Source organism: Acanthochromis polyacanthus, chromosome 17 (assembly GCF_021347895.1).
Source record: "Acanthochromis polyacanthus isolate Apoly-LR-REF ecotype Palm Island chromosome 17, KAUST_Apoly_ChrSc, whole genome shotgun sequence".
Lineage (NCBI taxonomy): Eukaryota > Metazoa > Chordata > Actinopteri > Pomacentridae > Acanthochromis > Acanthochromis polyacanthus.
Window position 1 is genome coordinate 33,929,694 of NC_067129.1, and position 27,116 is coordinate 33,956,809.

Consider the following 27,116-nt stretch of genomic DNA (forward strand, 5'->3'; position numbering starts at 1 on the left):
AGCGGATCCTGTACTATTTTGCGATCCATTGTCTGGCTATACTTCAGCCTCCACTTATGAGTGCCAGCAAACTTATTGACATTTATGCTAACAAACACTGTTTTGGTCGATTCATCATTAATATAAAGCTAATTTATAGTATATGATGTGATCATCTAAGTACTGAATATTTTAACCCTCTGAACCTTAAGCAGTTTTTTTGCTCCCACCACCTTTTTACTCACTGTGTACTCATTTTTTCTCTGCAATATGAAGTCCTGTACCTCTATGGAAACAACAAACATGACTAGAAGAATTCAAAAATGCATGTTGTGTATTATGGCCAAGTTATAATGCCATACATTTACAAAAAAAAGGAAGAAGAAAGCTGAAAGTTGATTTTCTTTATTTTAGAAAAATTTAAGAAAAAAATCTTTAAAAATTAAATCGTGTGTTTTTCCACATGCCTACAATACTGTAAACAATTACTGTGTGCTATAGATATTTAATCATTTATATTATTTTGTCACCTGTCTGTGGGTTGCAGAGGAGTCAGTCATGACTTTTAAGTTGAGCTGAGGAGTGCAGAATTTTTTAGTTTTTAAAGGATCTCGCCTGAGCACATAGTTTATTTTTGGCAATTTTCTAAAACAATGTCATTTCACAGCTTTGGAATCTCGAAAATGAATGGCACTCATCGTCTAAAGACCATGAATATCTGCTAGTTTAGCCGGTAATCACTCAAACTAATGTATGTCAGCGCAGAAAAACATATTTACTTGAATCAAACCTCAATTAAAATTGTATTTTGTAAACTTTTGCACATCTGCAGTGATATTTCTAAGCTGCACCATAATCCTAGGATTCATACTGCCATGTAACAAGAAGCAACATTTAAATTGTGGCGGCTGAACAGCAGATGGAGCCAGAGCTTCAACAAAGAAATGCAGAACAAGTAGCAAGTGCACAAAAATGTCAGGTAAATGAAGAAGCTTTGTTATCTAGGGATATCCAGCGCTGTGGAATTATTATTCTTACTATAGATGCCATAATAATGGACTAATGCAGTAAGATAACCTTGACATGTACTATTTTTGATCACTTTTGATATATTAAGTAAATTTAAACTATTGCTCAACTGAAATTTATAATTCAGGGGTTACAGCATAATATTTTGGTTTTAAAGTAAATTATTTTCTTTGGACTTTGTGTCACATTTGTTATATAAATACACAGTTGTATTAAAAGTACTGTAAGGCCAAGAAACAATCACAATATCGACATTTACTTTCAGATTGTAGGTCAGAAATATTATATGAAATAAAATTTAGTGAAGCTTTTGCTTTCTGGCAGTGGAGACAGATTTAGTTGTGCTATGCTCTCACTGAGTCTTGTTTTTGCTATACGTTATTTTTTTTTATTTCTCAGCAGAAATATAAAAACAAACCTGACTGGGATTATTTTTCAGCTCTGTATTCTCAGGTGTTGCATCCAGCAGGAAGAAACAGACGCAAAAGGCTGTAATTAGGCGGATAGTTTTTTCTTAATTACAGCATATTGCATCCTCTTGTTATTTGTGACAAAGGGGATTACGGCAGGCCTGTTAGCTGAGCGCATGCGCACTGCGGCTGAAGCGACGACCACAGTCGTGAGGGAAATGTAGGAATTCCTCTTGGTACTGTCAAAATAAAAGGGATAGAGGACTGTTTCAAATAGTGTCATTAAAAGAGAGGAGTTAAAATTTTCAACACACCTTTAACAGCCAAAACATTTTGAAATTCTGGACCCCAAATGAATGAGTGAATGAACAAATAAATCAATACATAAATTAAAGTGTAATATGGATATCCTTCAGCACCAAACTAAATATGTGTGTTTAAAATCATCGGCATTAAGGTCCAAAATACAAATTAACCACTTGCCTCTTTTTTTATACTTAAACCAAAAATTTTTTGGCCACTGAGAGGCACCAGAAAATGGGAATTTGACAAAAAACAAGAACAAAACAAAATAAAACAAAACTGATGGAACACTTCTTGTTATTGCTCAGTTTATACTGTACTTGCATGCAGCTGCTTTTATATGGATCAGTCATAATGTGCATGATGTAGTGCATTAAAAATTATAAACATTAAAGTATTGATTCTGAGGTTTATGCTGCAAATGTTTGAAATGTAGAATATCCTTGTTTATATTTGGAAATTAGACTTTAACGTAATTCCCATATGCAAAAAACAAAGAAATGATCTCTTTGCATCAGTCCTTATGTATTTGCCTTCTCTATGCCTTAGATTACGACCCATTCGTCATTTATTTTAACTACGGCTGAAATGATAATTGTGATATTTGGGATATTTTTCTGCTTTATGTTCTGTAGAGGAAAAAAGTTTTCCTATCAGCACATATTGGACAGCAAACATGTAGGTAACAATATATCTATGATGGCTCAAGACCAGCCAACAATATTGGCCAACAAACATCAGGTGGATTTTTTACTTGTTATGTAGCTTTAAAGGCCCACTTCAACTCCTATGATGCAGTTTTCCATCTGCCAAAAGGGATTGCATCTTCATATATTGTGACTGAATATTACTAATATATTGAAATGACTTGACCTTATTATCAGGGGTTACATTTTAAAGATTATATCTTGTAGGATAATTGCAGGTAAGTCATAATTCATTATTTCTAACATAAAACCCATCCACAAATTATGTTAATGACAGTCTTAAACAGTACCTGGTCAACTCGTGCGTATTCAAACTTGTGGGTATGCAAGGGTTAGGGTTAGGGACGACAATTCAGCAACTGCCAGTGGTTTATAAATCCATGTTTGATCACCATAAATAAATAATAAAACACTGATTTTACATTCACTCAATACACACGAGTTTGCATACGCACGAGTTTGCCAGTATCCGTCTAGACAAGGATAATAAACATACTAAACACACATAACCTAAACCACACAAACAATGCTACAGTATTCGTTTATAGTACATTCAAGTTTAACAAAAACACATTTCTGCTTTAGCCACGAACATAAAGGTACATGTATTTGTATGTTATGACTTTTGGACTCAGATAAAATCAGACGTAAATGTGTATACAGTTGTAACAAGAAAAGTGCAATCAGTTCCTGGCACCTGTTAGCATCAAACGAGCTGCAGTTAAACGTGTTGGCGAACATTTCTCTTCTCGTTTACACACGGAACAGACACTCACCACCATCGAAATTAAGTTACAGTTGTGCTTCTGGTCTCCTGGAAAACGTAAGTCCAATATTAATTCCGCTTTTTTGCTCCGACTTTGTGAACTGCCAAAGAAAACATTGGACGCTTTAGCTGCTAACGTTAGCTGCTAAATGCTACTAGCGCGTCAGTAAGCTCGGTGCTAATTTTAGCAGCCTTTAGTTGCATAGCAGGTAACATCTAAAAGATTTATTTAAGCTTTTTCGCTGTTAACAGCTGAAATTAAGGAAATTAACAGTAACATTACAGCATGGACAAGCAAATCAAGCTAACTCACGTCCCAGATATGATGAGAGTCAACTACTCAAGTAAAACTATTGATAGGGAGACTTAATCAATTAACTGAAGTAGAAATGCACGTTTGGCACAGCTTAGTGCATTTCAAAGTGATTTTAGATGACCCATAACCTGTGTACACATGCTAAAATTTTTGGTTGTTTTCAAAGCCAGACCCAATTAATAACCTCACCATTTAGTGGTAAGATGGTGCACATACATCTCCGTTGTGCTTAAAAATATCAAGTTATTATTGCTTTAAATATTGGGGCAAAAAAAAATCTAATTGCACTATTTTGTATCACTTTACCATTCATATCAAATGCTTAACGGGAAAGGCATGACACTGCGACCTAGTGACAACTTCATTGAGAAAAAATTAAAGGATATTTGATGAAAAAAACTGTTTATGATACCACTTCCTGCATCAAAATGAAGGAACTTACTACCCTCTTTGACTAGTGAATCTTTCTTCACTTAAAAAAGTGAAGAAAGATTATGTTTGTGAAATGGATGAAACTTGTCATATCATGGACAACAAAAACCATTTTACTAGTAATATTGTGTCAAGGGTCTTTCTTTATATTTACTAATAAGCACAGATGCATTAAATTATTTTCCATGTTCTGTCTTAAAGTCAGAAAGAAATGCAGCTTTTGTAATACAGAAACCATAGAAGACATACTGAGAAAAACAGAAACGGTGACATTGAGGATGTTTTGTTCTACTTCTCCTTGTATTATTTACAGAATTCAGTTTCTTGTGATTTTTACAGCACTGTGTGCAGAATAAATCCTACCTTGAGTGTGTTTTGAACAGATATTGGCATATTCCTCATCTTTCAAAACATAAACCTTAATTTGTACAAAAATATACACCTTTTTTTGGTTTGGGTTATTTGCAGTCATCCAGGTTATGTTACTTCTAAGCGTTACGGTAGAAGGCAACTGGACTCATCTTTTTTTGTCGTTGGAGATGTTTCACCTGTCACCCTGTCAGATTCCACTTGTTAAAGGTTGTTAAAACACTTAAAATCACTTAAAAATGTATTCAACTGCACAAAAACATCAACACAGAGCAGAAAGGAAAACGAAGATAGTGAGTTTTATTACAAGAATAATCCAAGACCATTTAATGTACTGTGAAGCTATAGCTGTGATACATCTTCAAGAACCAAATAGAGAAGTCCAGTCACCTTCTACCGACACTCTATGGATTCACATGACCTAAATGACTGATAATCTACACAGACAACCCTCCAAAAATAGATATTTTTCACAAGTCTGGTCTATAAATGTATGTTTCAAAGTTACAATCCTTTATTCAGCTTTATAAAGCTTCTCTGATTTCTGAGATGAAGTACAATCCTAAATGTGTTTTCAGCTGAATTTCATTTGCTTGTTACTTAGCTATTGTGACCTTTTTTGTTGGATTTTACATTTATATTTACACCAATCAGGAATAACTTTATGACCACGTGTCAAATATGCCATTGGTGACCCATCAAGGCATGGACTCACCAGACCCGAAGGTGTTCTGTAGTGTCTGGAACCAAGATGTTAGCAGCAGATCCTTTAATTCCTGGAAGATGTGAGGTGGGGCCTCCATGGATCGGACTTGTTTGTCCCGTACATCCCAAAGGTGCAGGATTGGATTGAAATCTGGGGAATTTGAAGGCCAAGTCAACACCTCAAACTGGTTGTTGTGCTCCTCAAACCATTCATGAACCGTTTTTGCTTTGTGGCACGGAATATTATGCTGAAAGAGGCCACAGCCATCAGGAAATATCATTGCCATGAAAGGGTGTACGTGATCTGCAACATCACTTAGGTAGGTGGTACGAGTCAAAGTAGACCCAAGGTTTCCCAGAACGTTGCCAAAGCATCAAGCATCCTGGTGCCATGTATTCCCCAGGTAAGAGACACAGCCGGACATTTACATGATGTAAAAGAAAACATCATTCATCAGACCACGCCACCTTCTTCCATTGCTTCGTGGTTCAGTTCTGATGTCCACATGTCCATTATCGGTCTTTCACCGGTGCTCAGAGGCCAGCATGGGCGCAACAAGCTGAGTATGCTCTGTGTATTCTGATGGCTCTTCATCAGAACCAGCATGAACTTTTTCAGCAATCTGAGCAACAGTAGCTGTTCTGTTGGATCAGACCACATGGGCCAGCCTCTGCTCTCCACTTTGTCACATACAGTAAGAGGGTGCACTGGTCAGAGAGCTACGTGGAGAAAAATATTTCCTTTCAAGAAGTATGTCATACTAGAGATTTATTATCCCATGATGCACAAAGAAAATGCAGGTTGGGACAAACATCTCTTTCTTCGCCTATTAACGTTTTAATTTCTGTCAGGTCTTACGTGATGCTGATGTGAATGAAGGAGTGAGGAGGACTCTTGGACTCCGTCAAGATGACAGATGAAAAAATATATGTGAGAGAGAGAGCATGCATGAATATATGTGTGTATGTATACAGCGCCCTCCATAATTATTGGCACCCCTGGCTAAGATGCATTCTTTTGCTTCTAATAAATTCCTTTTTTTTTCTAAATAATACAGGATCACAATGAAAAAAAAGAGGAAAATCCAACCTTTAATTCAAGTGCATTTATTCAGTGGGGAAAAAAATCACACATTAAGAAATTCTTTTACATCAAATCATGTGTGCCTCAATTATTAGCACCCCTGATGTTAACACTTTGTACAACCTCCTTTTGCCAACAAAACAGCACCTAACCTTCTCCTATGATACATTTTTTCCACAACTGTCAGTGTGAGAGTATGCTTCTGCAATAAAAACTGAATTCAAGGTTTTCAACTTATCTTAACCGGGGTGCCAGTAATTGGAGGGCGCTGTATGTATATATATATATATATATCTTCTCAGTTATTTTTACTCCTGCAGCATATGGTGTTGTATGTATGCAACATAAGGATTAATCTTGCATCTCTGTCCTCGTCTGCTGTCATGCTGATATAATGACCATCTGTCTAAGGTGTTCCCAGTGAACTGAATTTGACGCTGATGGTTGGTTTATTGTGAAACCAGGAGGCGGTGTCTCCGTGTTGTGCTGCGGCAGCTTGACTCTGTGGGTGAGGAGAGGAGGAGAGAGGAGGAGAGAGAGGAGCTCCGCCAGAGGACCAGGGAGAGCGTGGAGAGGAATCCCAGCAGCCCCCGGAGAGAGAGAGAGAGCCGGACCAGGCTGGACCCCCCCACCCCCGCCCCCGGAGGAGGACCCGAGAGAGACCCACGTTGCCACGGGAGAGGCCTCGGTTCAGGTAACGGCGCTGTGGAAACCGGTTGCCGCTGCCTTTCCCGGGCGGGCAGGTGCATTTAGACGGGCTCGCTGGAGATGGAGAGGCGGCGGTGGGAGAGGCGCACGAAGCGGCGGGTTAAATCTCTGGAGATCCCAGATCCTATTACTTACTTACCGTCTGATTTATACGGCGTCGGTCGCCGGGTTTGCTGAGCAGATAACGGGAGGTGAGGGTGGGGGTGAGAGGGGATATTTATCAAACCGCCGTACTGCACCGGTGCGAGATGAGCTGTGCGTTTTAGTTTGCGCAAAAATAGCGGCATATATATCATCCATCTGAGATATCCCAGCCGCAGCTCCTGCTTTGTTGTGTTCCTCTGCTGCTGTGCTGGAGTTCATCTCCCCTACTGTACATCAAATAGGTTTGGCAAGGTGGGGTTTGTACTGTTTCACATTTTGTTTTCATAATTCCAGCAAAGATAAAACCACAGTTGCTGTACATGGGAGCCAGAGCTGAGAAAATATAACATCAAGCTAAATAGTAATATCAGTCATCAGTAATGGCTTCATCTGAAAAATTAAAGGCTTTGTAAGTTTAGCTGTCAGCTGATACCAAAAGGGGGACTTTCCATGTGATGCTGTGGAGCTTGTTTTCCTCTGCATGGGGAGCAATAAATTAATAATTTCACAAGTATATTGTTCTGCAGAGTACCAAGGGGGAAATGAAGGCACATTAATAGTGAATGCCCACGAGTGAAACTGCTTATTGGGAATAATTTGCCTAAAGTGGAGTTAAACTGAGGCTAAAATCGGCACAGAAATGTTGTTTACTATCAATATCTGCCCAAATATGCGTGAACATTTATCTACTTTATGTGAGATTAAAAAGTCAAAACCATATAGTGGCTGCTGAATGTATGCAAATTTGACAATATTTATTTGTTAGAAATAGGTAAAGAAGTAATTAAATCACAACATAAATATACTTACTACTTATTTATTTGAAGATAACTCCAATATTGTGTTATGAGCAAAAATAAATAAATAAAAATTGAATATTTAGAACTTGATTTTTGGTAATCGCGGCAGTTAAAAGTGAAAAATTAAACCGGAGTGGACTTTTGGAGTGCAAGTGTCGTGTGTCAGGGCCAAGCCTACTGTAGCTGGCATCAGGAGGAGATACTGCAGAGAGGAGATCACGATGCTGGGAGGATGGGAAGCTGGGATAGCCCTCCTCCCTGATGCAGGAGAGGGTGGATGGGGGTGGTGGTGGATGAAGGATGGTCTGACGCACCCCTCCCTCCTTCCATCTCTCTCTCCTTTCTTTCTCCCACTCCATCTCCATCTCTCTCTCTCTCTCTCTTCGTGGTATACTGGTGCATTACTGCTCCCTGTTCACTTCTGAGTATAATCAGTCTGTCAGCAGAAGCAGACTCAATCAGTCACTCCCCCCCAACACCACCAACACGCGGAGACACTCGGCCTTGATCTCTGACCACAATATTACCACAACCCCAACGCTGCTTCCCGCTCTGTGCATTAGTTATGTGGACACTTACTTGGGAAAAATGTGATTTTTTCTTGACAACAAATCACTAATATTCCTTCAAATGTGCACATGCATGTAATATTCAGGCTGAAATACCTGCTGCACATACATTTGTTTATCCCCAGTTTTTTTTTTTTGCATTTCGAGAGTAAGTTGCTGTCGGTCTAAAGATAATGAAGCTCGCAGATTCAGCCCTGCGTCGTGCATCAGTATTGAAATGATCTCTTCAGAGAGTAGCCTTAAGTCACGAGTTACAACACGACCACATTATACCCAGAACAACACGGTTAAAGTAACAGGCTCTCTCTGTGATACCAGGGAGTTTGCAGAGAAAATTACAAGTGCAGGCTGGTACATCATTGTCCAGTGATACTGGCTCGCTAGATACGAGTAGATGGATGTTTTTGTGACCAGTTTACCGTTCAGAAACAGGGTTTGTTGCTCAGGGCGATCCCCATTCAGTTTCAGGAGCTGTCCGTGGTACTTAGTCCGTTATTATTCATACCTGTGTTAAAACTGTGACATTTTATTGGAATAATAGGTTTCTTCTGGCTGGAAATGACATCAACAAGTGGCAAATGATAGTCAAACATTGTGGTGGAGGTGTCAATGATGAATTTCTACTTTTTTTGTTTTATGTTTTCACTAAAAATTGTCTCGGTAGCATAATCTTATATAGCATTTTGAAAAATCTAATTCGTAATGCAGTACAAACTCAGAGCAACTGATGCAGTGGTTCTTTCATCAGTTACTAGGTGATTACACGTCAGAAGAAGATGTCCGGTTGCTTATTGTACCTGTTCACAAGACTGGGGAAGACTTGTATATGGGAAAACCATAAATAAGTGTTTTCAAGTGCCAGTGGCCACAGTGCGTCGCCTAATAAACTAAACATCGGGACATCTACCCTGTGAAAAAATCTCAAATGGTGTAGTAGGAAGCCAAAAGTGACCACTGAGCACATCCTGATTAGCAATTCTGGTGCCAACATCTCACTTAGACACTCCAGTAGACACTGAACAATGCTGGTGTTCAAGGATGCTGACCAGAAAAGACTCTGCATCTCCAAAACAGGCACACAAAAGTCTACTAAGCCTTTGCAAAAGCTCACCAGGCCAAAGATGGATGCTTTAGTTAATCAGTTCTGTGATCAACTGAGAAAGGTGGATTTTTTTTGTACACAAAGACTTTACGTTTAATCAGTGAAAGAAAGGAGAAGCATTCATCCTCAAGAATGCCATCCTCACAGTCACATATGATGGCAATGTGATCCTTTCGGCGTGTTTTTCAGCCATTTCATTGGGCAGTCAACCTTCTCAAAGTCAGTGCCACCATTAGAAAAGAGGGCAAAATTAAGATTCTGAAGAAAAACAGCAGTCAGTCTGCAGAAAAACTTGTCCTTGGGTGGCATCAGAACTCCCAACAAAACAATGATCTCAAACATAAAGCTAAACGCTGTCGAGAAATGTTTAAAAGAAAGCAATATCAAGATTTTGAAGTGACTTGGCCAAAGTTGAGATCTGAATCTCATCGAGAATCTTTGGAGGAAACTGATGACTAGATCAAATCATTAAGTTTGACATTATGGCGCTTTATTTCACTTCTTTCAAGCTCATTTTTGGTCACACCCGTCTGTAGTAACTGACTGGGAAGACTAGAGGCTTCTCTGTGCACAGCTGCCTAGTTAGCATCTACTGGAGCCCACATGTGAGGTGTTTATGGAACATTGTAGATTTGAGTCTCTATCAGTAAAAAGATGGTCAGCAAGTTAGGTGTTTTCATCACAATTTTATTTATATGTTGCCTCTAAGAGATGCACTGAATTCAGGTGAAGAAGAACCCTATGTGATTTGTTCTTTAAGTTGTGACTATTGCAGTTTGTCTCAACTCTAAAACTAAGCCCTTCCTTTATTTTGTTAACATTTATTCAGCAATTGTCAGGTAACTTCAATCTATACCTAAAGGTAAATTGAGGAAAATGGTGCACATCAATGACAAGAAAGTCTGATCGTGCAGTAGATACGTCTCAAAATCCATAGAATTCATTGTGGTTTTTAAGAAAGACATTGTGAACAGAAACTTGAAGTTGCATCCCAATGTTTGTCCTGTAGTGTAAGTACTTTGATAAAAAGGCTGAAGTGCTTAAATCAAAGTGAGGTGGTTCAGAATTAAACCCTTAAACCTTTCTGCTCCTTATTCCAAATCGGCCATCATTTCAAATTTTCGTTCATATTGATATCAATTGAAATGAAGCGTTTCTAGTCTGATATATTTTTTTAGCTCGACCACCCACTTAATGAGTTTAGCAGGTATATATTTCAAAATTGTGCCGCTGTACCTTTATCAATACTCAGATCCTTCAGCCAAGTGCCAGGCAGCGCCGCTTGAAAGAGATGAATGTTGACATCTGCTGACCAGCAGCTACTCCTGCTCAGCAAGCTCAGTAGCAGAATGAAGCAAGGGCAATTTGCAGTCTGGACCGATGCTCATATTCAGCCATTTGATCATGTGTGTTGTTCAATTAGAGAAAAGATCACAGACAAGTTTGGGACTGTGATTGGCTTATTCGCAGTGCCGCAGCCTCCCCGCCAAAGTCTCTAACCTCACAGGATGACAGGCTTCTAATACTGTTGAGTAAACAAGCAGGGGAACGCGAGTGGACAAGCCTCGCTCACTGTCAGAAAAGAGGAGAAAGCAGGCATTATGAATTATTTGTCGTCCTACATCAACACTTTGGAGTCACAGAGTAGCCGATGATTAATGCACACTGCTAGAAACACTGCATTAGTCGCTCTACTATTATGCCCACAGTGTTCCTGTCTGTTGGAAAGGGGCACTTTGTTGTGTGCTGCTCATTCCTAAGAGTACTGATTATTGATTGACTTTTCCCTCCAGCTTTTCACCTCTCTTCACTGCAAGAGCTGTCGTTTTCTGAATCATGACTCCATTGTTTGGAGGGGACCGCATCATCTGTCAGCCATGAATTCTTTAACTGTCATTTTGTCCTCGGCAGAACTCTTCCTCCTCTGTACGTTTCCTCTCAGCAACAGATTATTTATCGTGTTTTTGTCTTGTTTCTCCATTCAGGTTCCCTCCCATCACACTTTTCTTTAAGCATAATCCTCCATGGTCCATTAGTAATGAAGTACCATCATTCTTTTAGCATGCAGCCTCCATTGCATGATGGGAATGCCAACATCTGCAGGTACCCAGCTATCTTGTCTCCCCTCTGTCTTTATTATTTCAGAAAAGACAAAGAAATGGACCAATTTAGCCCCTTTATGTCTAACAGAATCTTTCCTACATCGACTGGTTTGTTACAGTCCCAGTCTCCCTGTAGTGTGGGCAGTTTTCATCGAGTTTCCATAAAACATCCTCCCATCTGCTTTGTTTCTCCGCGTGTAGGAGAGCTGAGGTCTTAAATCACATCTTCCCAAACATTGGTCTATAGTCCAGCAGCATTTTTTTTCCACATTATAGCGTCTGTTGCCACTAATACACTGGTGAGAAATGTGCAGCTTCGCTTTTAAAAAAAAAAAAAAAAATTTCTTTTTGCCCTTTCTTATTGTGATAGTTGCAGTAAAGACTGACAGGAAACGGGGGAGAAGAGTAGGGGGAAGACATGCAGCAAAGGGCCACGGGCAGGAATCGAACCCGGGCCGCTGCGTCGCCCGCTTAACCCGATGAGCTATACGGGTGCTCCGGCAGCAGCTTCGCTTTTTGCAGGTTTTAGGAAGCACTAATGCCATCAGACTGACATGACATCTTGTCGTCAGATCTCACGTGATGTACTGGCTCTCTGTCTGAGGTGACATCATTCAGCTCAGAAATGTAGACATACTGTAAAGACCCCCTACACTGAAAATCCAATTTTTTCCTTAACTTATAACTTGCCCATATGGTGTTTCTTATATGCTGCATGTCATGAGCAAACTAAGCGGTCGGTACCATAACTGAGCGTTTTAGTCTTGAAACAGCAGTATACTGATGACAGAGTTTCTTATGTAGAAGAAGTAACAAACCAATCCTGTGTACTTGTAGGGTGGAGCTAAAGTAAGTACATCAGTAGCCTTCATTAATCTCCTAATGACAATAACAATGGTAATTTTACAACTAATGAGAATTTCGGCGGGTGCAATCGTAGATGAGATACAAGTTTATTAACCCTTTGCGCTTCAGTGCGCTTCGGTGTCCCGCCGGTGGTACACTTACTAATTTGCATAGGAATTTCAAGAATGTCCGAAGGCTGCAAACGCGATTATACAAACACTATACGCCGATGGAAAGCTTAAATTCTCATGAATCCGCCGGTATAAACCACTTTCAGATGTGATTACCACAGCGGGTGAGAAAAACACATTTGTCCAACAGAAACGAATATCCATCCATCCGTTCTCTGTACACGGCTTCACACAGCGCGACTCACATTTCCGGGTTCATTATTACACACAGATGAAAATATTCCACAAAAAATGGCCATAATCCAACCTTTTACATCCAGACGACACAAGCCAGTAAACTATTTTGTCCAAAACATGTCCTGAAGTCGGTATAAAATCCACGAATCGGTCGTTTTCAAGGAAATGCACCTCGCGATGCGCGTCCAATATTCCCTGTACTTCTCGTCATATTTTTTATTTACAAATAGAATATTAGTGATTTTTTGTACTGAAAATGGCTGGAATTGACTGCAGCTTAAAGGGTTAATCCCCCAAAAAATTAGTTGTAAAAGTTTTTGCTCAGAGAACGTTACATACCATGAGAAATAAATGCAGTGCCTAATGGAAAAATACGATCCATAACTGAAAAGTGAACTAAAATAAGACTACAGCAGAAAAGTGAGAAGTAAAACTAGCAACGACTCTGAGCTAGTGAGATAATATTACACATGATGATGAAATACTGCTCGTGAAATAGAAATATGTTGAGAATTAAGAGTTGAGAATATTAGTTTGGAGCAGACTCAGAGTAAATGTTCAGCAAGCATTGAAAGGTTGAACCTAGGAGTCTCCAGTTGATTGGGGCAGTTCAAAGTTGTCAGAACACAGATATGTTCAGTGGTAGACTGTTCCTTTCACTGTCAAAAATATGGATTAATCCTGGAAGAATACTAAAGTAGTCCTTTTTTCCCTGTGGCAATAACACCAGAATTTGGTCGGTGGCATGGGGACCATGGTCGTCTCAGATGTTAAGGACATTGGATGATTCAGGACATTAGAATTCATGTGAAATATTTGAGCAACAGTCGGCATATACAGGTAAGTCCATCACAAGAGTAACCTTTCAGCTTGGATTCACAGCAGTGCTTGTTGTGTTTCCTACTCTCGTACAGGTGAACAGCCCAGTAGCTTTTCAGGATTCCTGCTCTGCAGGTAATGCTGTTGGCAGTCCACAGAGGCCAGATGACAGCATGGTTTTCCCCTATGCAGCCACGAGCCAAGACACCAGGCCATCTGTCAGATTTAGCTTCCAACTGCGACCTCCTCATCCCCCCAGGAATTTACTTTATCACTCGCTCAAGAGTCAGCTAGCTTGTTAATTCCTCAGAATTGCACTTACAGGATATTTTCTTTAATTAAGGCCAGAGACAGAGCAGACTGAAGGCTGTAGTTAATAGTAAGAACGTAGACTGGGCATTATTTGAGAGCTACACTTGTAGATCTTTCCAACCAGGATGTTTAAAGTGGTCTTACTTTGGGGAAGACTGTTACTCTTTCACACATTTGATCACAGAGATGAAACAATATTTTGAGAGGCAGGTAAATAATTACTGTGATCAAGTTGTAAAAGCTGACATTCGTTAGCTGCTCCAAAGCCAGTTCTTCTGTCTGTTTGGATTCAGCATGTCACAAGTGTGCTGAAAGAATTGGATTCCTCTGAATGTCAGAGAAAGTTAGTCCTTAAAGCCTTCAGGTTAATGATATCTGAAAGGTACAGTAGTCAGATTTCATGCTGCTACTGATGTCCTTTTGATGTAGTTTCTCTCCATTTTCTGTTCACTTCATTTTCCTCTAGATATTGGATGTTATTGAGTGCTGCAGGAAGGTGAGCAGGTCTGCTCAGCACAATTAAAACATGCTTAATTCGATAGTGATGCTTGGTAGGAAAGAGACATTAAGAGACTCATACTGCATTAGTTTTTATTACTACGCTATGCTGAGATGTACACACAGGAATGGACTAGAAATTTTAGCTAATACAGTGATTTTTGTTGTGTTTTGTGTTCTCGCATGCTTTATTACTTTACGTTTTGCTTCACCTATAGCAGATAATAATAAGGTGCAGTCAGACCATTCTGCAGGTTAAGACAAGAAAGAAAATATCTCTGGTTCTGCTGCTTCAACTTAGACTTTTTTACAGACATTCTGCCATTATAGGAGTGTAATGGTACAGCAGTGGGATATTCTTTCTAAGAAAGAGGTCACACTGTTGGTCAAAGTCTGGTCATAGTTAATGTCAGACCACCTATAGATGTGTTCTGGTTCATTCAGTTGCATCTCCATCAAACGTGCATTTCTCTGCATCCACATTAGATATTCAGGTGCAGATTGCATGTGGATCCCAGGTGTAAATGGGCTGCATCTGCAGCGGTCCATCTGTTTTCTTTCAGCACATTCCTGTTCTTAGCGCGGCTCACACAAACAACATCACAGGAACATTTCATCTGAGAGTTTAAGAGGAGTTTGAAAAGCAGCAGAAGAACGAGTCCTCCCACATCATCTGAACATCTCTCCCCTGTGGAAGCACAGCGTCGGTTAAAAGCTGAATCCTACAAAGGTGTAAGTGCCTCAAGCAGCTGGATTATACTCTGGTTGTCTTTTTTGGCTTTTTGAATGTGTTCAATTTAAAACACAAAGCCCTTGAACTCAACCTAAATGACCAGAGAAGTCAGGCTGCCGCTGCCTTTCACACTACCTTTATAAGTGCTCCTTTGTTCATCTGAGCTGCTGAATGCAGACACCTACTCGGTTAAACTTAGGAAAATATTGTGTTTATAGGTAAAAGAAACCAGCTAGTTTCAGACAGTTGGTCACTTTGTATGCTCATTGTCCCTCAGAAGTTGTTAGTTGTACTAAAAGACTGCCATGCTACTTTTACATTTGTTTTTTAAAGACAACAGTTATCGTCTCTAGGGCTGGGCGATATGACCAAAATTTTATATCCCGATATAGCTTATTTTATATCCCGATACGATATACATCACGATATAGCATATTTTTCAGGTGATAAAAACAGTTACTCGTGTTCGAGTCTGTTGTTGGGATCGAGCAGCGGCATAGCCCCCAATTTCAACATAACGCGAAAGCGCCGCACCGCGCAGCGGAGCGAAGCGCGACCGTCTTGCTCCAAAAGTCACTGGAAGCGCAGCGCAGTGGTGTGCCGTCCGGAGGGGGAGGGCTGCTACTCGGAGGGGCTCTCGTGTGAATAGCGATATCACACGATAACAACACATGATATAAACAGAAAATAAATGCCAGTATCCTTGTAAAAAGGATGTTTTGGATCATAAATGATACTGTATTTTTCCACTTCAGTGATCAGCTTCTCTTCGTCCATGGCATCGTGTTGTGTCTGGGACTCTGCTGACCTGATGCTCGTGCCTCCGGAGGTGACTTAATAGCAATATATAGGAAAAAATTTACGTCTGAGAGGTCGTGCATTGTGTTTTATTTTGAAAGTTCCGGTTTAATTTCCTGTCTGGTGCTTTCTCAATGACAGTGAATTTACGAGGTTTTGAAGCAGCGGCACAGAAAATAGACCTGAAGCGAATGTCCAGCGCCTCAGGGACGTGGCGCTGGCGCTCCGCAGCGCGTGCAGTGGAAATCGTCTGATAGAAGAGAATGGGTTCTAAGTGCTGCGCAGTACGATTCAAGAGCGCGGCGCTTTCGCGTTATGTGGAAATTGGTGGTAATCAGACACAGGGACTGCTGCGGGGTTACTGCCCTGACAGCCTGTGCTTTGGGACGGGGAGGAGCTCACAGCAGCACCTGCTGCTTGTTGAAAACAGTAACTGCAGAATGATCCGAGTTTTCCTGTCAATGTCTCCAAAACGGCAGAAAAAGTAGCTAGATTTGTCGCTCGTCACTTTTGACAAAAAAAGTCGCTAGTTTAGGGAGAAAGTCGCTAAGTTGGCAACACTGGCCGCGTGCCTGGGTTTGCCGTAAGGCACGTCGGTGATGTAAAATACTGCCGTAAAGCGTGTTTTGCGACACTGCGATATAAACGATAGGATCTTCACATAAAACGATCGACATTTTCTATCGTCCAGACGATATCTATCGTCGTATCGCCCAGCCCTAATCGTCACTACCGCAACAAGTCTCAGGTTGTTTTAGATGTTTGAACAAATAAGAGATATTGTTGTTATGCTGATGATGAAAGTTCTTACTGCAGATGGTAATGCCAGTGAAGGTGATAGATGTTCAGAGTTTAAATGTGGTCCTAAATCACAATACAGGAAAATTCTATAATTTTTAGAAGACAGAATTCTAAAGTGTATTTGCAGAGCACACTCCTCCAGTGCTCTGTCTCACAAAGACCAGAGAACATGATAGGGATCCAAAGCAAAATGTCCTCATTGTATTCTTTACCTGTTCTCCACCTGTCCACCAACTTTCATGAAAGTCGAAAACATACCTCTGTCTTACCGTAAGAATAAAGCCGACAACCATGTTAATCTTGAACAGCACACTTATATTGATCTGTATGTTATGGGTTTGTCTTACCATGGAATCTACATTGTCTTTGAGATTGACAAGGTTCAGTGTTGCCGTCACTTGAAGAAACAAAGCTCTATAGTATATTTGACCTCCAGTTTCCTCCTTCAAATGGAAAAATCCCAAGACTTTTTAACAAAACCCATTTCCAAGTTGTGTTCAAGCAACTATCTCAAGATGGGCGCTAATGGATTAAACTAAATAACCAAATAAGAACATCTGATATTAGCCATTTCTGTGAACTAAGTACCATAAAAATGAAAATATTTACATTCCAACTTCAGTATGACAGAAAATATCAGATTTTCACAGGTAGAAAAATATAAATCACATGAATGCAAATGTCCAGGTTCATTGATATGTAACACTGTGTGGGAAGCATTCCAATCTCTTGGTCAAAAGTTTATCGTTTTGTCTCATTTATTTATAATGAACTAAATATAAATGAATGCATTTCGCGTGCCATTTGGTGTTAGCTAATGTGACCATGTGCTTTTTTTAGTAAGTAAATTTTAATATTTCAGCACTTTCTATTGGGTTACTTTGAACAATTGCATCAACAAAATCCATTTTGTTGTAAAAAAAAATGTTTGACAGTTGTTTATAGGTTTAAAAACACTCTTCACTTCCAGTGTCTGTATTATGAGGATTTGTCAGACTAGTGATTTTTCCCTCTTCTTCTGTCTTTGGTCTGTTGAAAGTTTTACCTCAGTGGGATTGGAAATTTGCAGAAATGAGACAAAAACTTGTAACTTTCAGACCTCAGACACCTGAAATGAAAGGTACTTCATTAGAAAAAGCTGTAAAACTGAATAGCAAAATTAGACAATAATGTAAAAGTGAAGCGTTAAGACAGATAAAATAGACTAGAATGTCCAACTTAATAGAGAAATGTAGTAAAATGAATGTCGTATGTCTCAATTCCACCAAGAAACATAAAGTATGTATTTAATCAGCAAGTACCATGTATAACCGTGTTTGAAATGTTGTCGAAGCACTCGGTGACTTTGACTTCCTGTAATAATCTCTGGCAACGTGCCAATAGTTGTGCTGGCAGACATATTGATTATCAAGTGACACCTGTAGAAAAGGATGTATGGAAACTGATGACCATGAAAAGTTCAGGCATGAATAATTTTGCACATCTGAAAAACATCGACTCTGCACATCTCAAGGTTTTCTAATTGCTTGGTTCTTGTGAAATGAAAAGACTTGTTGATTGTGGTGTTGAAGGTGTGAACGGACAGTCACGTCTTTCTGCCGATACAACTAATGAGCCCTGTTCATGTTAATTAAATAAAAATGAAGTGATAAACAGTCTGTCACGGTTCATAAATCAAGATTAAGTCCCTGCCAAAAGTCACTACAGTGTCTTAAATGTCCAGGGCGTCACAGTGAGAAGATTTAAAGCAGTCATATAAGAACACATGTACAGAATGTCTTCAAATCATTCAAAGTGAAAAGTCTACCTGGTAATCCTGAAGCTAATGGAATCTCACTTTTTTTTCTTTTTTGTGCAAATGTTTTGAAAATAAGACGCTATGTTTTTTCAGCACAATCTGGAAACTGGGCTTAGGAATAATCTTTTACAGTAAAATATAGTTTTTAACTGCTTAAGGCTTCAAGAATCAATACTTTCTCAAACACAATCAGCTGTTTTGTTGCTGATATTAATATTTTAGTTAAAGAAATCAACTGTCCATCAGCCAACATTTCTTTTGCTTCTGTCTTTTAAACAAATAAGTTTATTTCTGCAGACATGTCAGCATTTCTGGGTAATTAATTTGTCAGTATCTGACTTTGTTTTCGTATTGAATGCGTCAAATGACTTTACCTGAGAAGAAAGGTAGCCAAACTTTTCACCAGACATGCATAGTTAATCATAGGGATAGAAGGATTATTGATCCGGCTAATTATTGCGTCCGATATTGGGCATTTTTCTAATTATTGGTAAGGTAATGTTTTTTTCGAACCGATTTCGGATAAGTTAATTTAAAGATGTGCTACTTTGGTTCTAATGCTGCTACCTCGTTCTAACGCTTTCTATCTGTGATCACCACTCTGTAGTTTTAATTAATGTCTGGCCCACCACTCTATCTGATTGGTTACTTGTCTAAACATTAAAAGAACAATATTAATAAGTTCTCTTTTAATTAAACATATGTAAACAGAAATAATCTACAGCATTGCTACAAAGATTTGTCTTCTAGTTTGCTGCGCACGTTTATTGATTGGTAGTCTCCTTGATCAATCAGTATCACTAAAAATGATTAATACTAATAATCATCAGCCTTGAAGAAACCGTGTTGTCCGATCCCTATTTAGGATTTAGCTGGTGAACTTAATGGAACATCTTAAGAGCTAAAATGCTCGATAATTGTGTAAGGAATTGGTGGAGACCAAAAGAGAGTAAATATTGGTCTTGGGTAGGAATAAACACACTGTCAAATGATTTTTATTCAAAGATGATAGCCAAAATAACTGTATACAACAGTGTTATGTCAAAGTAAGATGGAATTTTTTTATTTATTTATTTTTTTTGGGGGGGGGGGTTGTAGCTTAAATCATCACTAAATGTATTATAATTGCAGCTTTGTGGTATAGATAACCTTAATCAGTCATAACATTAACTGTCATGAATGCTGGAGAAGCAAAAATGAATTGTAAGCTTAAATGTAGAGAGGTTTGTCTTTTATCCAGTGTCTCAGTATTGATTATCCCTTCAATAGCTTCTTCTTAGTTTGCCTCCACCCTGACTCACCAGTCCCTCTGCAGCTGATCAATGTGTGCATGGCTCCTTCAACACATATCAGTGATAATTAGGCCCTGGAGGATATCAGTGAATTGACAGATTAATCATTTTGACCCAGTGAATCCGGGCTGCGCTCGAGGCAGCAGGACACATCGACTTTCTGTTTCCACTGAGAGCTTTCCCTGTAAAGGTATTACAGTCTGCCGGACTGGCTGAGTGGAAGAGCAGATGTGCAGGAAGGAAAATTGGTCTCAGAAATGCCAGGAGATGCTACTTTTTGTAATAAATAATGGAAGAGCAGGATAAGTGTGGTGATGTGTGGAGGATACGTGGCATACGGCTCTGGTCTGACTGGTGTCCGTCCTTGTCGTCTGGTTGTATCCTCCAGGGCTGCAGGATGTTCACTTCAGTGAAGGCCTTCGAGGGGCAGCAGTACTCCACCCTGAAGAGGCAGTGCTTGCAGAGTGGCCTGCTCTTTGAGGACCCCCGCTTCCCTGCCACCGACGACTCGCTGTTTTACCAGGGCAACAGGATCGGACGTGTGGTCTGGAAGAGGCCTCGGGTAGGTTGGTTTGTGAAAAGTTTCAAATGATAGAGATTGATGGAGGTACCTTAGATGTGAAGCTGCTGGTAGCTGGCAGATGTTTCTGGACATTTTACATTTAGTTAGTTTAAATAAGCAGTTTTTAAGTTACTTGGCCATTGTCTGACAGAATTCTCATTAAAGACACATTCAAAAGCTCATAAATGCAGTACCTGCCCTTTAATTTTTGAACAATGAAAAACTTAGGCAATAGATTGAAGAAATGTTCCACGAAAACTTAGTACACCCAAATAAACATTCTTTTTTTGTGTGTGTGTGCGTGTGTAGAGAAACAGTTACACTGAAACGTCCACCATCATAACTTGTGACCAGATCCGACTTCTCCAGATTGTATACATATAATTGACAAATTGAAGGAAAAACCTGAAAAAAATGAGTGGAGCAACACAAGGAATGTGACCAAAGAACACTGCAAGACAGAATTCAATAATTAGCATCCAAGTTAATTCTGATTTTGTATCAAGGGGTTTTGAGAGTTCAGCATTGGGGCACAGATGGCAGGAGCTTCAGTCACAAACGCTGCATTTAGATCTGTGGCAAAGAAATTGGTAAGAATTCCAAGTTGACATATTTGACACTTGTTCAGGTGACTGAAAAAGTCAGTGCAGGACACTATCAGACTGCCAGCTGTCGATTGACAATAAAATAAAGAGGGATATTATCGTAACCTTGCAGTCCAAAATCCCCTCATTGTAAAGTCAAATACACATTTGAGAGCTCAGAAATGCTAAAACCACATACACTAGTCTACATAGATGTGGAAAGTGATCTGGACAGATGAGTCATCCTCCAAAATGTTCTCAACAAGTGGGCGAGTGTTTTTGTGGTGTAAACCAAGAAAACATTACAGGCCTGAACTTTAGCCTGACAGTGAGGGGGTCTGGTAGTTATGTTGTGCTGTAAGGGGGCGTTTTGCTTTTCACAGTTCGACCTCTGAGAGGGAAGAGTTACTGCAAATCAATACAAAGCTGTTAACGCCTCGTTTTCACGTAGTTTAGCTCCATGTCAGTAAATCTGTGTAATATACGGATTGTTCCCCTGGTGTTAAACACAAGGAAATGCATTTCGTTACGGACTGATGGAAAATTCAGCCGTTCAAGAGAGGCTAATCAGTTTCAACCCTCCAGTTTTATGGAATAATGTGCATGAAGCATTGCTGTCCCTACAACAGAACCAATAATGCACGGAGAGAAAAAAGTAAGGAAGTTTTGCTGCCACATGGAGCCAATTGGTGAGGTAGTGTGTTTTCTGTATGTTGCACAGCTAGCATGTGCTAAACTGGCTAAACTAGCTTCTTTTTTAATTGCACATTTACACAATTTGACTGTCAACATAGTCAAACAGTCTGTTAGCTAATTCATACAGTCCGGTCTCTCCCTAATATACTGCAACGTTAACATTTTCACACACTCATGGCAAATTCCAGACAGAAAAAAAAAATGAAAGATGAGTTTCCCAAACTCATCGGAGATCGTGAACGCAATTCATTCCTATGAGAACCTCCATGAACCTCATCAAGGTTCTCATAGGAATGAATTGAGTTCTGGTTAATTCGTCGATGGACACAGAGCTGTGTGGAAACGAGGTGCCATCGAATAATGAAAGATTTCTATCCTGATGAGAGTGGGCTTTTCCAAAATGACAATATCCATATCCAATATCCAATATCCATAGGGGTAACTGAATGGTTTGATGAGTAGGAAAATAATGGGATTCATATGTTATGGTCTTCATAGTCATCAGATCTCAACCCAACTGAACACACATAGGAAACTGTGGACTTAAAAATGTTAGACAGTGCTCTCCAGTGCCATCATCAAAACACCAATCTTTTGCAAGAATAGTGTTCTACTCCTCCAATAGAGGATCGGAGTCTTGGAAAATCAGTGCCAAGATGAAGCTATTCTGGCAGTATGTGGTGACCATTACCTACTTAGACACTTTGTTTAGTGTTTTTTCCCTTTAGCATTCCTGTAAAAGCATCAGAGAATCCACTCTCCGTATTTAAGAAATCCACAAAGCCACATCTTTTCAACACTGCCTACAACTCAAAAACCCCTTTTTCTATCTGTTCCTTTCTCTATTTTATTTATCTTTTGCCTACTTTCCAAAGCATCGTTGATTGTTTTGAAAGGCACTATTTAAGTATTATTATTATCATTCATCTTTTGCTGTCCAAAAGTAAAACTATACAAATATGCCCAAGTGGCATTCAAGATGATTTGAAATCTGATTGTTCAAACCAAATTTAGTAAGATGCCTATAGAAGTCTGAGGAAGAACTCTGCTGAAATCAGCTGCCTTTCTCTCTGTACTACTCTTTAAAAGACTTGAAAAAGCAGCTCCAGTGATTCCAACAGTCACACAGAAGGAGTAACAAGCTGTTGTAGTGTTTATCTGATTCCCGATCAGCTCAGCTACTGAATGATCTGTGTAGGCGAGGGAGCCGCATGTGTGAGATTCTGTGAAAACGGGCCAGAATTTCACTTTGCATCGGCCACATAGCTAACTCTTCGACTACAAATATTCCTCTGGTGTTGTTGGCAGCGACGAACAGCTTCAGGTGGGTTAACAACATACTCTGTACGAGTGCGGGGTTGACCCAGATTTGGATGCAACTCAGAAAAACAAACACTGTATATACACTGAGCTCATGATTTGCATGAACTGACAAAGTGTAGATGCTTCCAGATGCTTGTGAATACTGCTTGGATCCACTCGGAAGTTATCTTTGTGTTAGTGTTAGCTGTTTGAACTGTTCTTCAGTGCTCACTGTTTATTAAATATTCCCTTTTCGACATATATCATCCCACATGTGGATTAGATGTCAGATTGCTGTTGATGCTCCCTGTTAACTGTAAATGCTAAAGTGCATAAGTGATTCTTGTGACATTTTTGGCAGCTGCTAAACAGCTTCAGGTGCATCACTCACGCCCTGTGCAGTAGAGCTTACTCTGATTTTTATGTAACCTGAAAAAAATGACAGATTGCTGTGGTGAATATGTGTGTAAATGAACATCTACAAGGTCTGATCTGGATTTCATCCTGACACAAGGCACTTGACCACTGACTGCACTGTTTGTTTTCATGCGTTCGGAATCATTTAATCCTCAACATACTGTCGTAAACAAAGTCTCCTTCTCTGGTCAGCCAGCGAGGCGCAGGTGATTCCCTGCAGAAATGTGTCGCTTTATGAAACTGGACTCACATCATGGAGCCATCGGTGCCAAAGGTCCTTGCAGGAAAGGAGTTTGGTGACCTACAGCATGCCTAATCATTTATAATTTACCACTTACATCCGTAGTAATCAGTCACTGCTCCACTGCACTCCTTAGTCTCCTCATATGCATGTTTAGGAGGCAGATGATATCAAATGCAGGGCCTCAGGATTTGGAGAGCTGAGTCCCCTGCCACTGTTATCCCCCTCACACAGTAGGCCGTGGTTCTGGATGGTGTAACCTCCTTCTGCCTGTGTGCCGCTGCAGCGACAGCCAGCGTGCATTGCCATGGAAACTGGGTCACACAGATTATATGTTTTGGTCTGTGCTGATGTCAGTCATGCAGACTGAGAACTGGAAGATGTCAAGAGGAGAAAAAAAGGCAGGAGGAGCATCCTGTTTATTTTCACCAGATCTGTGCCGTTGCTGACTGAGGTTAGGAAGCCCAGACAGATTTCTGTTGAAGCACGTGTACTAGGAGCATAGCATTGCTGACTGGGCCTTAAAATATAAATTTCTAAAATCGTATCTATTTTTAGTAACATGATAAGATGAGGAGATACATCATTAATTGAAAAAAGGTTCTGGAAAGAAGTTGTGGTGCGCTGCCTGTGGCGCCCAGCATTTACAGGTGTTTATACTCGAATATTTACATAGAATCTGGTTATTCCAGTGGAATTAACATTGATTTTCTCAAGCGAGGGCGAGTAAATTCACTTGTTTTGTTTTTTTACTGGCACTGAGTTGAACTTTGACTTCTAAATTTACTCCATTGTCCAATAGTGAACCACTTTGATGGTGCTGAGTGTTGGAAATTTGCTGGTGGTGTTGTTGTTTGCTCACATTACTTGGTATCAATTTGGTAACAGTTATGTTTCAATTAACTGATGAGTTGTTTGGTCTCTAAAATGTCAGAAAATGTGTGTTTCCCAAAGTAAGTCCTCACAACCAGAAGACTTACTTCACTGTCATGTAGTGGGCAGGAAATCCTAAAATATTCAAATTTATGGAGCTGGAATCTGAAAAGTTTTACTTTTTTACTTTGAAAAAATTACTCAAGCTGATAAATTAGCAGTTAAAATAGTGGGTTATTAACTTAGTTCTTCATTTAATTTATTAATTGACAATCGATTAATCGTTGCAGTTTTAAGTGAAACTAGCTAGCACAGTGCCTGCAGAAGGTGTGAAGAGCAAGGAAAATGTTAAGCAAATGTCTTATTTAAAGTAGTAAATACACACTAGTCCTTTGTATAGTTCTGTTTTGTGATTTAAAACTGAACTGCATATGGAATCAGATTGCAACTGTAAGTAGTAAAATATCTATAGAATGCAAAGCTACAAGTTTTTTCCAGTGTTGATAAAACCTGTAGGCAGATGTTGATTGCAATTTTTAAAAAATTTTATAGGATAAATATACAAAAAAATTACCTCGTTTGGGTTTTTCCACTTACGGTCTGGGTTGTTGTGGTGAAAAATGAGCCCACAGTGAGTAAAAATGTAGCAAGAAGCACCCAGAAACTGCGTGGGCTTCAGAGGGTTAGTTGATTCTGTAAATTGACAGTACATTAGGTCTGTCCAGGTCCACCACATTTTGGATAGCATCTAATTATCCCCGAGGCCTGTGCGGGTCAGGTCTGGCTTTGCTCAAGTCCGTTTCAGATATGAGTTGTCTTTTTATCAGTTTTCGTACGCGTGACAAGCTCAGTGTGGTCTATTTTGGACTGTGTCTAAAATTTTGCACGTTTACTGCATCCCTTCTGCTAAATCTAAGTCGGTCAGTTCTACATATTAGACTTAAGGAGCAATTTAAGGACCAACACATGAGATTTTAGGACATATTCTATAAAATCTTAATGTTTGACATGATCACCAAGGATTTTATCTATGACTGTCACTATAGCATACTGTGTACAGAATGTTACAGAGCTGTGGTCTATCGGTTGATTGCTTAGTCAGTAGGCTCACATCTGACAAAATTTTCATTGTTTAGACATTTTTGGTGGCAGAAATAACAGACTACTTGTAAACACACGTGTTTGCACAACTTATCCAACCAAACTTGTTTAATGTTTACTGAACATTTAATTGGGATCAGCTTCAAACTGATTGAAAACATGTCAAAGAAGTCGACTATATGGCTGCGTTTTGTTAAATCAGTGCCCAAAAAGTTGAGTTTAAACATCACAAGCAGCATTTTGTGTGTCACAGCTCAACAGGCAACATTTCAAACCATCTAAAGCAGTAGAATGCATGCTTGTGCTGAAATCACCAGCTGACATAGCTGTTTTCAGAAATAAGATGAATATGTGCAGGTGAATGCTGGTCTTTGTTGCAGAAGTAAGCGATGCTTGTAAACACTCCTGTGTTTTCAGAACTTAACCAATCTAATGGTCAGACTTGATTAATGTCGACTGAGCATTTAATTCCTTCCCAGTCACATCTTTAGTCCATTTCCCAAAATTTCCCGCCTTTATTTCAACAAGTAAAAACACCAAAATTACAACAAACAAAAGCTACTATTCAGCTGTTATTTAAGCTCGATATATTTAAGTATGAAGACCTCCTTTACAATCTTGCGGACTAAGATTTTTTATGTAGACATACAAAAAAGAAGCTTGTACAAGAGTAACAATAAAAAGAAAAAGCTGAAAGAATATTTAGAGCTTTTAAAATGTACTGTATGTATCTTTATAAACTCTATTGTAATTTGCCAGCTCATCATTGTACTAAGCGTTTACCAACAAATATTTCTCGTTTTCATTGTGTTGTTCTGGTACTGGTAAGCCTTATTACAAAAAAAGTTGGACATAACTGACCAAAAACAAAACACTAATTACCTTACTACTTCTAAACCAATAGAAACTATAAATGCATTCTGAGTTTGTTCTCTCTCTTCCCATTGGTTATTAAAGATTCACTCAGTGCAGTATTTCATTCAGGGGAGAGTCCATGATAATGGATTTAAACATTGAACTACTTAGGGCCAGAGTGGCTCAGAGACAATGAAATGTTCAGAACAATCAAAATTTAATGAAGTTCCTACCAAAAGCTCATTGAAAACACTCAATCTACTGTGCAGTGAGGTTAAACATTTAAATGTTTCTAGGTCACATAAACATTACAGTCATATAACTCTGATAGGATGCTACTAGCAGAGCTGCAACCATTAATCAGTTAATTGATTTGTTAATTATATAATCCACAACTATTTCGATAATCACTTGGTGATATTTTTTCCATGTGTAACAAGTCCCTGACATTTACTATTGTGAAATATAGTGTTGGAGAGCACTTATGCAGATTTCACACACAGATTTCTATAAATATTCAAATGTAGACACAAATTTTAATGTCTTTTACAGCAGTGTTCTTAAAAGGCTGTCAGCAGCAGCCTGATGTGTAGCAGCAAGGAGAAGCTTCAAAAAAGCAGATCCAGAATCATCCAAACTAGTAAATCATCACCCTGGATGGATTCCAGCCCCCTTAAGGAACTTCAGGTTTTTAT

General features: G+C 39.4%; 1 protein-coding gene across 1 annotated transcript in view; it reads left to right on the plus strand.

The window, feature by feature from the left end:
- The first annotated feature begins 6,585 nt into the window (after positions 1–6,585).
- capn5b (calpain 5b) overlaps positions 6,586–27,116 on the plus strand; it is an 84,144-nt gene continuing 63,613 nt past the window's right edge. The window contains exons 1-2 of the mRNA XM_022214956.2: positions 6,586–6,794; positions 20,179–20,352. Of these exons, the coding sequence (XP_022070648.2) occupies positions 20,188–20,352 (165 nt within the window). The 5' untranslated portion in view covers positions 6,586–6,794; positions 20,179–20,187. The remainder of the gene's footprint in view (positions 6,795–20,178; positions 20,353–27,116) is intronic.